Source organism: Melanerpes formicivorus, unplaced genomic scaffold (assembly GCF_026170545.1).
Source record: "Melanerpes formicivorus ecotype bairdi unplaced genomic scaffold, bMelFor1.0.p_v2 SCAF_24, whole genome shotgun sequence".
NCBI lineage: Eukaryota > Metazoa > Chordata > Aves > Piciformes > Picidae > Melanerpes > Melanerpes formicivorus.
In genome coordinates, this window is record NW_027142376.1 from 10165298 (window position 1) to 10182590 (window position 17293).

Here is a 17293-nt window from a genome sequence, read left to right on the forward strand (position 1 = left end):
ATCACCTACGAAGAAAGCCTATCATTTACAACCTTTGTTTAGGAAAAATAAACAAACAAACAACCCAAAGGATCGTCACTTTAACATAACCATTTGTGATGATGATAGCAAATACCACCTTAAGGTATTTTTTTGCCTTATGCCAGTTTAAAAAGTTTGAATCATTTGAATAAGCATCAAAATTAGCTCCAAGCAATAACCTTTTCTAAAACTAGTCTGTTGGGCATAGGTTTCCAGTAATTATAAGAGATCTACCAAGTCAGTTTAAGACAGAGTAGAAGCTGGTACCATTGCTGAATCAAAACAGTGCCATTCTAGATTTCTACTTTCTGAACTTTTGACATACACAGAGAGGCAGGATTGTTTACAACTCATCACCTTCCCTTTTTTAGGCACAGAGAATGACTTCACCTTTGAGCAAGCATTGCTCTGCAGTTTACCATCCATTTATGTGAAACTCTATGTACAACAGTCAAGCAGATGAGAAACAAAAATATTCTTGATGGAGACAAGGTAAAATTTAACACTAACGTGGGATGCATTGGGAAAAACAACACAGGCAGAAACCAAAGGATCTCAGGGAGACATTAAGCCCTCACTTTTGGTTTGCTGTGTTTTTTTTGGTTGGTTGGGGTTTTTTTTGTTTGTTGCTGTTCTTGGGGGGTTTGGTTTGGTTGGGGTTTTTTTTCCACAAGGAGAGGGTCTTTTACAAAAACAGAACAGACTGCTTCAAGGGAAAATATACACATGCATACATACATAAATAAATCACAGTATCACAGTATCACTTAGGTTGGAAAGGACCTCGAGGATCATCGAGTCCAACCTATTAACACAGACCCCATGACTAGACCATGGCACCAAGTGCCACGTCCAATCTCCTCTTGAACACCTCCAGGGCTGATGACTCAACCACCTCCCTGGGCAGCCCGTTCCAATGATGAATGACTCGCTCGGTGAAGAACTTCCTCCTCACCTCGAGTCTAAACCTCCCCTGGCGCAGCTTGAGACTGTGTCCTCTTGTTCTGGTGCTGGTTGCCTGGGAGAAGAGGCCAACCCCTTCCTGGCTACAACCACCTTTCAGGTAGTTGTAGAGGGCAATGAGGTCACCCCTGAGCCTCCTCTTCTCCTGGCTAAACAATCCCAGCTCCCTCAGCCTCTCCTCATAGGGCTTGTGTTCAAGGCCTCTCACCAGCCTTGTTGCCCTCAATATCCTACTACACTGGATTAAAAATACACTAATACTTTTTCCATTGTGGCTACTCATAAATGTAAAAGAAACCTCCCAGTAAAGCCTTCAAATTCAGTGAGAGGTACCTACATACACTACAAGACACCTTCTGAGACTTAAAACTGCACCAGAACAAGAGGACACAGTCTCAGGCTGTGCCAGGGGAGGTTTAGGCTGGATGTTAGGAGGAAGTTCTACACAGAGAGAGTGATTGCCCATTGGAATGGGCTGCCTGGGGAGGTGGTGGAGTCGCCATCAGTGGGGGTGTTTAGGAGGAGACTTGATGGGGTGCTTGGTGCCATGGGTTAGTTGATTAGATGGTGTTGGATGATGGGTTGGACGCGATGATCTTGAAGGTCTCTTCCAACCTGGTCTGGTCTATTCTATTCTAAAATCCTTCCATCATTGGTGGTGTTCAGGAGGAGACTTGATGGGGTGCTTGGTGCCATGGTTTAGCTGTTTAGGTGGGTTGCATGCAATGATCTTGAAGGTCTCTTCCAACCTGGTCTATTCTATTCTATTCTCCCAGCATGAAAATGAAACCTCTTTTCAACTGATGCAGGCCAGACAAGACTTTCAAATACTCTCTGCTCTAGCAGAATATCTCTGACCTTCAAATGTCTTTTCTCAGAGAAAAGAGCAATTCACCTTCCACCGCAGACAAGCAAGTGCTCAGAAATTGTTCACACTGTACTTATTTACCTGCTCAAACCTTTGTCTTCAGCAGGCTACACTTTTCACATCTACCATATTAACACTATATGCTTTTTAAGAGTAGTGTTTAAATATCAGTTCTAAGTTGCATGAATCATTAAGGAAACTATTCAAGTTTGCAAGAATTAAGTTGTCAACCTCCAGCAGCTTGTGTTAGTTACTGTCTAGTGGACTGGCACAAATATAACGCACAGAGTATTAAACCTAGAAGAAATTTTCCACAGCCATCTGTGCAAGCTCTTCTCACTGGGCAACTCCCATAAGCTTAATGCAGTGACACACACAAGAGACTTCAGAGGAGCACGATGTCAAACTGCATTACTGCATAACCGCTTCCAAGAGATACAGCTTACTAGCAGCACATTTTTAAAGGTGCTTGAAATGTAGCTCAATTCATTTTGTTGATACACTGGTCATACAAATGGCTAGTACAGTCCACTGTAAACCTTTGCAATCTGAAAGTAATATAGTAATTCTGTTGAGAGTAATTTGAGCTCAACATTACTCAGCGTAAGGCAATGTTCATATGCTCCATTAACACACACCCCTCCCCCCCCCCCCCCCAGTTTGGGAACTACGTGCAGCACCAGAAGAGCTAGAGATAGCTCTAGTATAAGTAAGTAGGGCACAGAAGAGGACACAAACAAAACCAAAAAGACCAACACCACTCAGGTGGTGGGAAACCCCACATTTTAAAAATCCCATTACCACTTTCATGCCACAAATAACCTTCCCAGCAGCATTTATTCAAGTAGATGAAGAAACATCATCAACAAAAAAACCAAACCACCAAACAAAACAACCACCACCACCAAGGACACAAAATCCCCTCAACAAAATAAAACCCAAAACACCTACAAAACCAAAACACCACAGGCCACCAGCTAAACCAACCAAAGCCACACGTATTGGGGTGGCTTCAGTATTTTTTTTCCCCACATAATAATTGTCCCTGACCAAGAGTTTAAAACTTCTCATTTTGATACTCTTCTACTTACTTCAACTGCCTACATTGTAATAGTGAACCTACACATTGCTTTAGGACTGCAATTATCCTCTCTTGCTTGAGCAGATGGCAAATACTTTCCTCCTCCATCCCACAAGAACCCATGAATACATCTCTGCTTTTGCAGAGACACCAAATCTGACAGATGGGATTTAGCATTTAGGTTGAAATGCAGCACCAACAAGCCATGTCTCTTGATACATAAGTACACTGCTTACAGACCCAACTGGTAAGCTTCTACAGAATGATAAAGCAGATTTACGTACTGAGAGCAGCACAGGAGAAATTCTGCACAGTGCATTTTGCTCTTCATTCTTTCATCATCAGTAGATATGAGCCACCAAGCTGGATAATATTATCTATTCAAGCAGTGTGCTGTCTTCAAGAGGGTACAATAGTAGAGGTATAGAGTAGCTTCCCACTAAACTTACAAATCAATGCAAACAGAACTTAGTGACCTAGAAAGCAAAATCAAAGCAGGATTTTTGTTGTATCGTCAGTCCCTCTCTTTGGTGGACACGCATTCAAAAGACGTGAGTCACAATCCAATGGTAGAGAATTTGGCAGAAGTTAAACCCCCTTGCTTTCCAGCTTGTCCTCAGATATCACAGGGGCAGGGGGCAGCTGAGCTTAACTTTTGAGTGATGTCCAATTGGATCTTTTAGTGTGACTCGCTTGAGACTCAAAATGGAGCCAAGTGCCAAGCCACTTCATTTAACAGGCAACAGGTACCACAGTGATCTGATCTGTAGGGAGCACTGCATTGCAACCATGCCAGTAGGGAAGTGCAAACAGGAGTGGCACAGGCACAGGAATGACAGGCTCCTGAGGGACGCAAGCAGCTCCTAGGGGATGACAGCAGCAATGGTGGTGCCTGTGTGCCCAGCACATCTCCCTCCAGCAGACTCGGCAGATTCGTTAGCAGCCCTGCGCAGCAGCCTCTCTAGCAGCCACGGCCACAGTCCAGCCCATAGCCAATTCTTCCTAGCAGCTCCAGCAATGTTCTTCCAGCAGCCACAGCAGCAGCCCTGGCCCAGCTGATCACTCTCAAGGCTGATTCCCGTGCTCTCTTCCCACCATACTGTGACACCTTTATGGCTTCACACTGTTGCTAAAAATAGCCACGTCCTCTCCCACTCAGTGGTGGAAGTCTTCTGGGTCCAGAAGTCCTTCAGCTGACCCCAGGGGCAAAGGCCAGGCTCCCGGCATCTCAAATGGTTCTCCCAACAACGTTGAGACAAATCTATCTATTAGTTCTGGGTCCCTTACACCACCACATTGGCTCAACATTGGTGGCATTCATAACAAAAGGTAAAACTATTATACAGAGACAGAACAGAAAACTTATACAATAGGTAACCTCAAATACAACCTGTGCAACAGCGCTCTGAGGGACACATGCAGCCTGTCCATCATGCAGTGGGTAGGAATCACAATATCAACTAGAAGCCAGTTTGCAGTGTTACTGCTTACTTGCCTTTGCTTAAACCTGGGACAGAAGTTTCTCAGCCCAGATGACACACACATATTAGGCTAAAGGGGGCATGGAAATCAGTTTTCCTGCTGCATACGTCCATCCTGACTCCAGCAGACCATGGCAGCAGACAGCATGGACCATGAGGGCTGCGATTGCGCAGCTTTTTTTGCTGCAAGCAATGGATCTGTCTGTGCTGATTTTGGTTTTCCATGCATAGTTTCATAGTTTCATTCAGGGTTGGAAGGGACCACAAGGATCATCTAGTTCCAACCCCCCTGCCATGGGCAGGGACACCCTACACTAGATCAGGCTGGACAGAGCCTCAGCCAGCCTGCTCTTAAACACCCCCAGGGACGGGGCCTCGACCACATCCCTGGACAACCCATTCCAGGGTCTCACCACTCTCATGGTGAAGAACCTCCTCTTCACATCCAGCCTGAATCTTCCCACCTCCAGCTTCATTGCATTCCCCCTAGTTCTATCACTACCTGAGATCCTGAGAAGTCCTTCCCCAGCCTTCCTGTAGGCCCCCTTCAGATACTGGAAGGCCACAATTAGGTCACCTCGAAGCCTTCTCTTCTGCAGACTGAACAGCCCCAACTCCTTCAGTCTGTCCTCATAGGAGAGGTGCTCCAGCCCTCTGATCATCCTTGTGGCCCTTCTCTGGACACGTTCCTTGGCTTTGTTGGCTATTGCTATGGGTGTTCTCTTCATGCTTGTTTTCTGCCCCTGTGAACTCCCAGCACATAATCAGTCATCATCTTCTGCTCACCAAGAATGCTAAAACCCATCCCTGGTTTTGTAAAGTTAGTTAGATGATGTTAGCTGATGTTAAGAAGATGCTGTCATTGTGATGTTGTTACCTGGGTTTTTGAAGTCAGAGTTATTTCTACATGCACTATCTCTTCTCTTTCCTTCTTTCTCTACCTTTATCATTCATGCCATCACAGACAACCACGGCCAGATCATTCCCCCACCAACCCAGAAGACAAACCAGGATGCAGGAGAGAGACTCTCCACACAGATTCTGTCTCTATTTCCTTTGGGGTTCTTGCAGAGTCCCTCTTTACCTTTGCTGATTCAGTTGCTGTAAATGGCACCTCTTTGGTGATGACCTGGGGATGGTCACTGTCACCATCCTCATATAAATACTCCATTTTAACCAGTGGATATATGTGGGGTGCTTTTGCCTTCTGCAAGTCTCCCTGTGACTAAATTTGCCTCCCTCAAAATTTTGAAGGTTGCATTTTGGTCTCTTTACTCCTTTAACAATTGTTTATTTTCCCCTAATTCTTCCAGCAGGGTCTTCATCACTAATTGATTGTTTTCCAATTGTCCCTGCAGTTCCTTTATTACTATTTGCAGGGAATCTATCATGGCATGGGCTTGACAAAGCCATTGTTCCCCATCTTCCACTGCTGCTGGACTCACTCCCAATACTACACAAATTATAGCTTTTCTTTTTGCCAGTCTAACCTTAGCCTCTTTCTGTAATACCTACATTTTATCCACTACACTCTGTGGTTGATACCAATGGGATTTTGCCCAATCCTGTCCCTGAACTGACAGACTAAAAGTCTACCAATGACCACAACTCTCAAAGCAACAAGAAACCAGGAAGTCAGTATATTTGTTAATGCCATTTGTGACTGCTGTATGCAGAGCTCAATGACAAGCATTCTACCTCTGGCCACCATCCATACCAGGTCCACCCTACAGCTCTTCCTCTGCTACCCATACAGAGCATCAAGTAGCCTTAAGTTCAGTGTAAGTATATTAAGGAAGGCCTTTTTGACATGGGTCATCTTCAGGAACAACTAACAGCAGGCACTTCATAAGTTTTTAGTTTTAACTTCTGTCATATTGATTCTGTTTTCAAAACAGAGGCAAGGTGAGCCTATGGTGGGCAGGAGAGAAAGCAACTCCAGTTGCCACCTCCCTGGAAAGCAGCTAAGGTATGAAAAAAATAGAATAGCATAGAATAAACTAGCATAGAATTAACCAGGTTGGAAAAGACCTTTGAGATCATCAAGTCCAGCCTATCATCCAACACCATCTTATCAACTAAACCATGGCACCAAGTGCCTCATCCAGTCTCCTCCTAAACACCTCCAGTGACGGTGACTCCACCACCTCCCTGGGCAGCACATTCCAATGGCAAATAACACTTTCTGTGAATAAAACTCTGACGAGTAGTAACTGCTGAACTGCACAAACAATCCTATAAAAGCCAGTTCTTTGGGCACAGTGTTAGTCTGCACAGCAATACTGTACCTTCAGAAGCTGCCAACGTGATGAAACACTACACTAGCAGTTCTAAATCAAGCACACAGCCTAACGGCCACGGGAAAGAGCACCAAATATAAACAGGCCCTGATTCATTTGGTCAGCGTACAATTTTTAGCCAGCCTTGCCATCTAAATATATATAGATGGCAGTAATGTTAATAATTCACAAGCAGAACACTCCCCAGGTTTACAACAGGAAGCACACCCTATCGATGGGGTCCCCTTTGGTTATGTTTGCTGTAGCCTCGTTTGCACAGAAACGGCTGCTTTCCAGACTAGGTTTTTTCCCCCCTGCTCTCATGGCAATGGGTATTGCCCAGGCACTATAGGAAAGACTTCAGTATAGCTCAAGGATTTTGGTGTCACCACCACTCCCTGCTCCTTTTTTTTGGGGGTGAATTTTATCTGTGGTTACACAAGTACCATTTTACACAACTATTCTCACATGTAAATGAAGATCCCTCCTAACCAAAGCAACACTCAAAGCCCCACAGGAAGGTTTGACACTTAGATTTCATTAAGACCACAGCTATAATGAAAGAGGTTAGGAATACTTAGAGAAGTGTTTCCAGCCTACTAATCCTCCAATTAACTGCTCAGCTTACCCTACTAAATAAGTCTGACCAATCATCTAGAAGACTTAGAGGAGCTATACAAACCTTATTTGGACAAGTATGTTCAAAAAGACATCAACAGGCTTCAATACAGCTCCCCAAAAGTGCATTTTACTTTGACTTTTCCATCAGTGCATGTGAAGGACACTTTAAAAAAGAAAGAAAAAAGTGTGCTACTGCAAAACAGAACAAAATTAAAGGGGGGGGGGAGGGGGGCTGGAAAAATCAAACACACCCAAAAAATCCAATCCACAAAAAACCCCCAACCCATCACACTTTTGGAAGAAAACCCCCACCACATTTGGGGAAAAAAAAAAAGCAGTTGTAAACAGGTTAATGTTTTGCTTCCTAACACAGCTAAACTTCTAATGTTTATAAACAATTCTATTTCAGTGGTTCCAGCAGACATTACTCTGGCTACTGTCACGCTGAATGTCACAACCTGCAAGACAAGCTATGTCCCAGACAAACCCAACACTTGTCTTTGGACAGTAAACAAAGTGCTTGTGTTAATCAGAACACAAAATGAAACTGCAAAGTCGGAAAGAAAAGGAAGCATAAACACTGCAAGAGACTGATCACACTAGTGACTGTCCATGCCAGCCACAGCACGCAGAGCAAGGTGTCAGTAAAACCTGAATTGGAATGAATGCAAGGAATGAGTTAACATTAAGGCATGACTAAAATGCAAGAGACTATTGATTAAAATTGGAAGCCCATTTGAATTTAACTGAAGTGCTCTGCCAGCCAGAGAAAGTACTACCATGCATAAAGCTAGCAAATAATGTCACCAGTCCAACATAAAACATCAAGTTGCATGTCTAGCACTAGTCATTTTACAGAGTTGCATTTTATCATTGCCTCACAGCACTAAATTTCGTTCAGCAGCTTCACAGCACTAATTACTTTGATTTCTAAGACGACAGCTAGTAGTTGAATCTTTATAACCAATAGCAGAATGCTCATTAACTACTCAGCTCCTATCTTCTACACATGTGTGCTTGGTAGAGAATTCTGTATCCAGAGCTGAAGGTAGCAGCAACAATGAAAATCAAATAACAATCACTGCATTACAGAGAACTGAAAAAACAAGACCAATGCAATCAGATGCACCTCAACATATGCAAATGAAACTCTTACTTCTTAGGCTCACACAAGAAAACAGACAGTTCAGTGGTAGTCTTACAGAATTTACAGAAAACAATTCAGAGATCTTTGAAGCTATATGGCTTATGAAATTTCTACCCCATAGATTTTAGTTTCCAGGGAGCTGTAAAGGAGTAATCAGTCACACACTGCACTGCAGCTAAATAGCAGCTATAAAGATTACAAGAGCTAAGCAATAGCTTGTAATGATAATACCAGAGTCCACGACTTCATTGTAGAAATAGCCACAAACGGAGGTCTGAAGAAAACACTACCTCTAGGAACATTTTACATCTGTTACACAGCTCATTAAGTTACCTTTCAAGGTTTTTTTTTTTGCTACAGAAATCCATAGGCTATTTCAATATTCCTTACTAGAAACTTCTGCGCTGTACTTGCATGGAATTACTCAAAGTCACAGCTGCCAGCCTTCAAATTAAATAAAGCCAACTCAAAATAACGTAGATGCAAACAAAATACAACAAAACACTCCACACAGCCACTCTCAGCATACAACAGTATACTACCATGATTTTCTTTCTGAACTGAGACAGTTACTATGGCAATTCTAGCTACACAGAAAATATCTTCCCTAGTACAGAAATCTCTACTTCAAGTATTGTTTCTATCATAAAATCTCGAAATTCCTTTCTTAAATGACACCGTTCTGACACACAGCTGCTACATATCACTCGCATCAAAGCCCATTCAAACCACTATTAAGTTATAGAGCTGCTATTTACGTACAGGTTGCATTTTCTTCCCTAGACGAGCCTCCTCCATGCTGATGTGTAGAAGTGGAGAATGCCCTTGTCAGAGACCCTGTAGTGAACCTCCCAAGAGATCAGAGACTGCGCATACATGACTGCTTTGCTTTAGCTCGCTCTGCTCCACACAGATGTACTCCAGGAAATTGCTCCCCAGCCCTGCAGCCAATCACTCCATCGCCAGTCTCATCTCCCAGGCCACTGATTACAGCTACTTCAGGGTCACACAAGAACAAAATCGGCAAGACAGCATGCCTTCAATTCCAGCTCAGGGAATACCAAAAAAGGAACTGAAGCAGAGTTCAAGACTTAACATTTTCTGCATCAACGGCAGCTAAGAATAGCTCCAAGGTTGTATTTTTGCTCTAAGATTTCATTAGCACTAAAAAAATGAAAGCACATTTATACCTCAGCTCCCAGAACAGAAGTCAAACCATCTGCTAAGTGCATTTATAGCTGGATTAGCAAGCTTTCACCAAACACTCATTCCAAACCAGGTTTGTTTATTTTGCATTAGTCATATATTCTTGTTCAGAAAAATAAACCAGGACTTCCTTAAAAAAGCCCTCATTTATTTTTTTGCCTGTTGAAGAGGAAAAGACATGCTGTTAGCTGCAATTAGTTTCAAGTCTCCTCCCAGAATAAGATGGCTCTGTTTCAGGTTGAGATAAGCAGCTATACTTTTTTTCTGAAGGTTGGTTTAAACAAGGAAACACAACCTACCCCCTAGCAGATCAAATGCAGAGCTTCACTTCACTCTTCATCACTAACATAATTTAATCTCCTTGTCCCATCATATAATATATAGGAAAAATATCTCTTTAAGGCATGATCTATAACTTAGCCTTCATGTCATGACATTGCCTGCCTTGCTTTTTTCTTCCTTCATTCCTACCACTTAGATGCTGGGAACTCTAGTAATCAAACTGGACTGGTGCCACTCCAACCGATCAACAATTAAGATAACACAAAGCAAATAATTCACTGTTCAGAAACTTGGGGCAAATACTGAAAAAGGAATATACTGTGCAGCTGTGAAGATTTTATTTATCACCTAGTAGTTCAGAAATCAGAGGGCCACATTCAGTTCCCCACTGTGTTTCTCAGTCCAGAAAATTCTCCAAGTGTAGATCAATACAAATATTCTCAGAGAGCGCTGGCAAGAGTTAAGAGGAGTTTGCTTCTACTCTGTAAACAGATGTTCAACATGTAGGTGAATCTTTTCACTTCCAAGCTATTAAAGGCCTCTCTATTGCTATATGTAAATTATCAGAAACTACATGATCCATATACAAAAAACAGAGTCAAGAAAACATATCGGATACCCTCGCACTGATCTCTGCGCCAGGGGAGGTTTAGGTTGGATGTTAGGAGGAAGTTCTATACAGAGAGAGTGATTGCCCATTGGAATGGGCTGCCCGGGGAGGTGGTGGAGTCACCATCACTGGAGGTGTTCAGGAGGAGACTTGATGGGGTGCTTGGCGCCATGGGTTAGTTGATTGGCTGGGTTGGATTGGTTGAAGGGTTGGATGCGATGATCTTGAAGGTCTCTTCCAACCTGGTTTATTCTATATTCTATTCTATATCCTATATTCTTCTCAACTAAGCATCCTTAGCCAAACATTATTTTCCTAATGCAGAGTACAGATTCACACATTTCTTCAGCCATGTGGATGAATCCTGACATAGCTATGCTGTACTGCATGCTGGCAGCTCTCCCACACCCTAACACAGTTTTCCTCAGTGTAAATCCATACTGGAACTACTTCTACTAGAAGAACAAAAGTTGGTTTGTTCAAATGGTGTATGTGTTTGTGTATGTGCAGGAAGAAGAGGATTCCTCAGGATTGAATCAGGGAGGGAGGGAGGGACTGGAATTCACACCTCTGCTGATTTTTGTGTAAGGTTTAGAAAGAATACTTACTTGGTTTGGAAAATTTAAAAAACCCTCTCACTGTTTATTGTAATCTCTTTCTAGTGTGTAGTCAGTCAAGTCCCAGTTAACAGTCACTGTCTCGGAACAAAACAAACAAGGGTCAACCAGCTTTACTAATGAAAAACCAAACACACACCACCACAAAGAACACACACATAAGGAGCACAGCTGAAAAATTCAGCACTCTGAACAAGATTTTGTTCAAACTGGTACAAGTTTGTAGGGTACAAGGGCTCTGCAGAGGGACCTCAACCAACTGGACAGATGGGTGGAGTCCAACGGGATGGCATTTAACAAGTCCAAGTGCTGGGTGCTGCACTTTGGCCATGGCAACCCCATGCAGAGCTACAGGCTGGGGTCAGAGTGGCTGGAGAGCAGCCAGACAGAGAGGGACCTGGGGGTGCTGATTGACAGCTGCCTAAACACGAGCCAGCAGTGTGCCCAGGTGGCCAAGACGACCAATGGCATCCTGGCCTGCATTAGGAATAGTGTGGCCAGCAGGAGCAGGGAAGTCATTGTGCCCCTGTACTCTGCTTTGGTTAGGCCGCACCTTGAGTCCTGTGTCCAGTTCTGGGCCCCTCAGTTTAAGAAGGACATCAAAACACTTGAGCGTGTCCAGAGAAGGGCAACAAGGCTGGGGAGAGGCCTTGAACACAAGCCCTATGAGGAGAGGCTGAGGGAGCTGGGATTCTTTAGCCTGGAGAAGAGGAGGCTCAGGGGTGACCTCATTGCCCTCTACAACTACCTGAAGGGTGGTTGTAGCCAGGAAGGGGTTGGTCTCTTCTCCCAGGCAACCAGCACCCGAACAAGGGGACACAGTCGCAAGCTGCGCCAGGGGAGGTTTAGACTTGAGGTGAGGAGAAAGTTCTTCACCGAGCGAGTCATTCGTCATTGGAATGGGCTGCCCGGGGAGGTGGTGGAGTCACCGTCCCTGGAGGTGTTCAAGAGGAGATTGGACGTGGCACTTGGTGCCAAGGTCTAGTCATGAGGTGTGTGGAGACAGGTTGGACTCCATGATCCTCGAGGTCTCTTCCCACCTTAGTGATACCAAAATGCTCTGTGGATAAACCTCTGCTCTTATCTATGAATAAATAGCAGGGAAAAACTTTGCATTAGATGAAGAACGAAACAACTACAAACTGCAACTGCCATGGTCTAGTAGTCATGAGGTCTTGGGTGACAGGTTGGACTTGATGATCTTTGAGGTCTTTTCCAACCTTGTTGATTCTATGCTTAACTACAGAACTACTCTGAACTATTCAGAACTATTCTAGCTATCTGTAGAAAAATACATTGAAAATTACCACATCCTTTAACATGTTCCTTGAGAACACTGTGAGAACTCAGAGCAAAGCTATTTGTGCTGTAAATGTATTTCAAACCTTATGTTTGGTGCTGCAAAAGAATCTTTACTAAATGTATGACTGTTTGTTTTTTTTAAAGGGGGGGGTGGGGAAGGAAACATAAGTAGCTACTATGATGAACCCACCCACCTGGATGCATTCCTGTGCAGACTACCCTAAGTGATTCTGCTATGGCAGGAGGGTTGGACTCAATGATTTCTGGAGGTCCCTTCCAACCTCTAATGTACTGTGACACTTTTCCCACCAATCTTTCCTCTTTTTTCTTTTTCCCCCTTCACTTTCATACTCCATCAAGTTCCACTTATTTGAGCAACAACAGCTACAAAGCACTTTTCTGGAAACACAGGTCCAAAAAGATGTGTGTCCATTCTCCAGAGAGAAAAGAAAGATTTCAACTGAACTCTTAGCTCTTTACGAAACCTTGAGTCTTTTCACATGCCAATATACAGTCCATAATTTCCATTAAAACAGAAAGGTTTTAAATTTTAAAAGAGCTCTCAAAATTGGACTACTTCTGAAACCTCTGTTAACTATGATGTGGAATGCAGAAGCATGAATTGGAAGAGTAATTTTCATTTCATTATGTTATGACTAGTTTCTGGATCCATCTGTAAAAATATCCATTATCACATCTGATAGCGACACTAGCATTATCACAGCAGCCAGATGCATGTATTACTCCAGCCATAAGACCTTTTTTTCTATCTTCCAACTTTTGCTCCTAAAATGAGAGCCATCATGATTCTAATCTATGATGAAGAGGTAGTAAACCACCTTATTGCTGGCTCTGCGGCATCTCCAGCAGGCAGAGCTGTGCTTCACCTGCCCTTCTGAGATGGCAGGACAGGATTTAAAGTAGCTGTGGTGGGCAAGACTATCCTCTGAGCACCGTTTACCATAAAAGCCCCGCTCTAGGAGACCTAGCCAGAGAGGAGTTCAAGGAAATGGAGTGTTTGTTTTCTGTCAAGAAGGCCATACTGACATACCCACATAGTGACCGACATAGGGATGTCCAGGCCTGTAAATTGGTAGATCTGATATGAGGTTTTTATTGATGTCTTCCAATCCTGTTTTGGGGGATGGAGGAGTGCAAGCATTAAGTTGCATCCACAATCCAAACTCCATCCTTCCTTATACCAACAAAATATACAAAATTAACATGACCACCTTTCCTAACACTGCAGCCCAAAATAAAAGCCAACCCTGTCACCTTACTTCCTCTATCTGAAACAACTAAAACAAAAACCCAAAACCACCCATGACCACAAAACCCACCAACACAAGAAATACTGACCTATGAGACAATAATACTTCTAAATGAGGCTTTATTTTGGACTGGGGGGAAGGTAGCTGAGGTCATGGAGGTATCAGGAGGGAAGGAAAGCAAGTAACAGATTAAGATATGCAGAAGTAAGTTGTATGATACAAACCATCAGATGGTAAGTACCACAACAGACAATTTTGTTCAGATTCTTATTAAATGGGAACCTACTAACTCATATGAAGATGAGCATCTTATTCCTCCAAGAAATGTTATTCTCTTAGCAAAAGAACACAAGCCTCCATAGGCAGTGGCTCATCATTTAATGAATTTAAAACGACCTATAAAACAGAAGAGTTTGCCTACAAGTATTTTTCCAAGTACAATTTTCACACAGGAGCTAGGTCCCAAGAGGTGCATCTACACAGAGCATTTTGGCTTGCTTCAGTTTTTAATCAGCACACACCTACGGAACTGAGTGCTTCCAATGGGAAAAGAAAGTGATAGATGCACTCCATACAGAAGATATTCTCTGGGGTATTGCTCCAGTAGTGGGCTCCTGTGTTTCGCAGTGCATTGCGGGACAGCTGTCACAAGCCATCAAGGATGCTGAAGTAGATTCCAAGTTCGAGCCCTCCTGCCATTCTAGAATTACACATCATTCTGAGAGCTGCATACTTATTCTCATCCAAGTGCTGGGTTCTACACATTGGCCACAACAACCCCATGCAGTGCTACAGGCTGGGGACAGAGTGGCTGGAGAACAGCTAGGCAGAAAGAGACCTGAGGGTACTGGTTGATAGTAGGCTGAACATGAGCCAGCAATGTGCCCAGGTGGCCAATAAGGCCAAGGGCATCCTGGCCTGTATCAGGAACAGTGTGGCCAGCAGGAGCAGGGAGGTCATTCTGCCCCTGTACTCAGCTCTTCTTAGGCCACACCTTGAGGACTGTGTCCAGTTTTGGGGCCCCTCAGTTTAGGAAAGATGTTGAGTTGCTAGAAGGTGTCCAGAGAAGGGCAACAAAGCTGGGGAGGGGTTTGGAGCACAGCCCTGTGAGGAGAGGCTGAGGGAGCTGGGGTTGCTTAGCCTGGAGAGGAGGAGGCTCAGGGGAGACCTTATTGCTCTCTACAACTACCTGAAGGGAGGTTGTAGCCAGGAGTGGGTTGGTCTCTTCTCGTGGGCAGCTAGCACCAGAACAAGAGGACAGAGTCTCAAGCTGTGCCAGAGGAGGTTTAGGCTGGATATGGGGAAGCAATTCTTCACAGAAAGAGAGACTGGCCATTGGAATGTGCTGCCCAGGGAGGTGGTGGAGTCACCATCCCTGGAGGTGTTTTGGAAGAGACTGGAAGGGGCACTTGGTGCCATGGTTGAGTTGATTAGATGGTGTTGGATGATAGGTTGGACTTGATCTCAAAGGTCTTTTCCAACCTGGTTAATTCTATTCTATTCTCTAGAGAGGATGTCACTGAAATTTGCAAACTGAACAGGCATCAAGAGTGAGACTACTGCTTACTCTCTGTTGTGCAGATGCCATTTCAAAAACTTAAAAACAAACAAATCAAAACAAAAAATCACCCTGCAGTCCTGATTCAAATACATTGATGAAGCTGAAAAAAAGATGTACACCAAGTTCTAGAATACTTCACTCACTTCTGTACTCATAAAAAAATCCCTCAGTAGAAAGTGATAGAAAAAATTCATCATGTTCATACAGAATGCTACCAAGAACAGCAATTCAACATGCCTGAGCATGTGGTCACCATGTAAATGGCACTGTGCTAGGCCAAAGGGGTTGGGGTGATTTTATTTACAGGGACTTTTTGCTTTGAGTTTTTTGTTTGTCTTGAGGGTTTTTGGTGGTGTTTTTTGTGGTTTGGGTGTTTGGGTTTTTTTTAAAGAATGAGAATGCTTTCTAAAAATCAAAGCTGTTCAGTTTACAACATATCCTTCATGGCTTGCTCTTACCTAAATACATTTTCAGGCATTCTAGCAGCATTTTGGAGGGCTTTTTTTTTAATCCTAAACAAGTCTTAGATCACTGTGCAATTTTTTACAAGCAGCATAAACCTGGGCTCTTCAACACTATTAAGGTTAGCACCTAACCAGTAAGTGTTTAAAGCCAGAATCCTCAGCTGCAAGGGAAGACAAACCACCCCGTGCTCCATCCTAGACTTCTCTATCGTGCTGTAGCTATATGCCAGGTGGCACATTCTACAAAGAAAAGGCAACTTCTTTGCTGCTCAAGTGGAGTCTTCAACTACTGCAACAGGACCACAACCAGTTTAAAGCAAGTAATTCCATCTGTTTCATTACATCTAGTTTCTGGACAACTTTGATGTAAATTATTATTGCCATGAATAAGACTTCTGTCAAATTACTTGCTGCCAGTAGATTTCACACATTAATTTTTTGGTGGTGCACACTGACAAGACAAGAAACAACAGGTTCAAGCTTGAACTTCTTAGAAGATTTCACCTCTACATGAAGAGAAACTTCTTTAAAGAGAGGGTAATGGAACACTGGAACAGGCTGCTTCTCTGGAGACTTTCAAAACCTACCAGAATTTATGGCTGTGCTGACTACCCTAAGTGATCCTGCTCTGGCAGGGGGGTTGGACTTGATCTCTTGAGGTCCCTTGCAACCTCTAATGTACTGTGACTTACATAATCAGCTGGTCTTTTAAGTATCCTCTGCTTTCTCATCTACAAAGAGTTCCGTGGTCAACTGCACCAAGAGCTCTGCTCCTTCAACGCTGCATAAGATCACTTAGCCTCATTTCAATTCCCACAGAGAGTTTTGAGGTTTGGATTTTCTGTGACTTGCACTGATACAGCATTAGTGGCCAATCGTGATATAAAGTCTGTAACTTGTTTCAAACCTTTTGTCTACACAGGTGATGCAAAATTAGGTCACTGCTGCTGCTGACCACCTCAAATTATAATCACTATGTGTATCAAGGGGAAAATAGCATTTTTTTTGTACCTTATTCAATTTCTGGTACTTTGAGATCTAAGGGATTTAGAAGTCCTTTCTTCAGCAATACAACCAACACAAAGCAGGAAATACCAAACTTCAAAGAAAGTGTCACATTTATGAAGACCTGCAGTGATGGTACAAAAGGCAATGGTTTTAAACTAGACAAGAGTAGATTTAGATTGGATCTTAGGAACAAATTCTTTACCATAAGGGTAGTGAACACTGGAACAGGTTGCCCAGAGAGGCAGTTGAGGCCACATCCCTGGAGATATTCAAGGACAGGCTTGACCAGGCTCTGGGCAATCTGATCTAGTTGGGGATGCCCCTGCTCATTGCAGAGGGGCTTGGACTAGATGACCTTGGGAGGTCCCTTCCAACCCAAACCATTCTATAATTCTGTGATCCATATCACTTACAACGCGATCTTCATTACTTTCTGCCTACAAGTTTCTGCAGGTATGTTTAGAGAACCTTTAAAATGGCATTCATCAAAAGGAACATGGCACACACTTCA

The 17293-nt window shown here is 43.4% G+C and overlaps 1 protein-coding gene across 10 annotated transcripts in view; it reads right to left on the reverse strand.

The window, feature by feature from the left end:
- Positions 1–17293, reverse strand: part of SLC4A7 (solute carrier family 4 member 7) — a 103051-nt gene that overhangs the window by 70450 nt on the left and 15308 nt on the right. The window contains exon 1 of one of the 10 annotated variants that reach the window (XM_068152881.1): positions 9224–9452. The exons of the other annotated variants lie outside the window; for them this stretch is intronic. Within the exon in view, the coding sequence (XP_068008982.1) occupies positions 9224–9259 (36 nt within the window). The 5' untranslated portion in view covers positions 9260–9452. Of the gene's footprint in view, positions 1–9223; positions 9453–17293 lie in introns of those variants that run through there. 10 annotated transcript variants of the gene reach the window in all.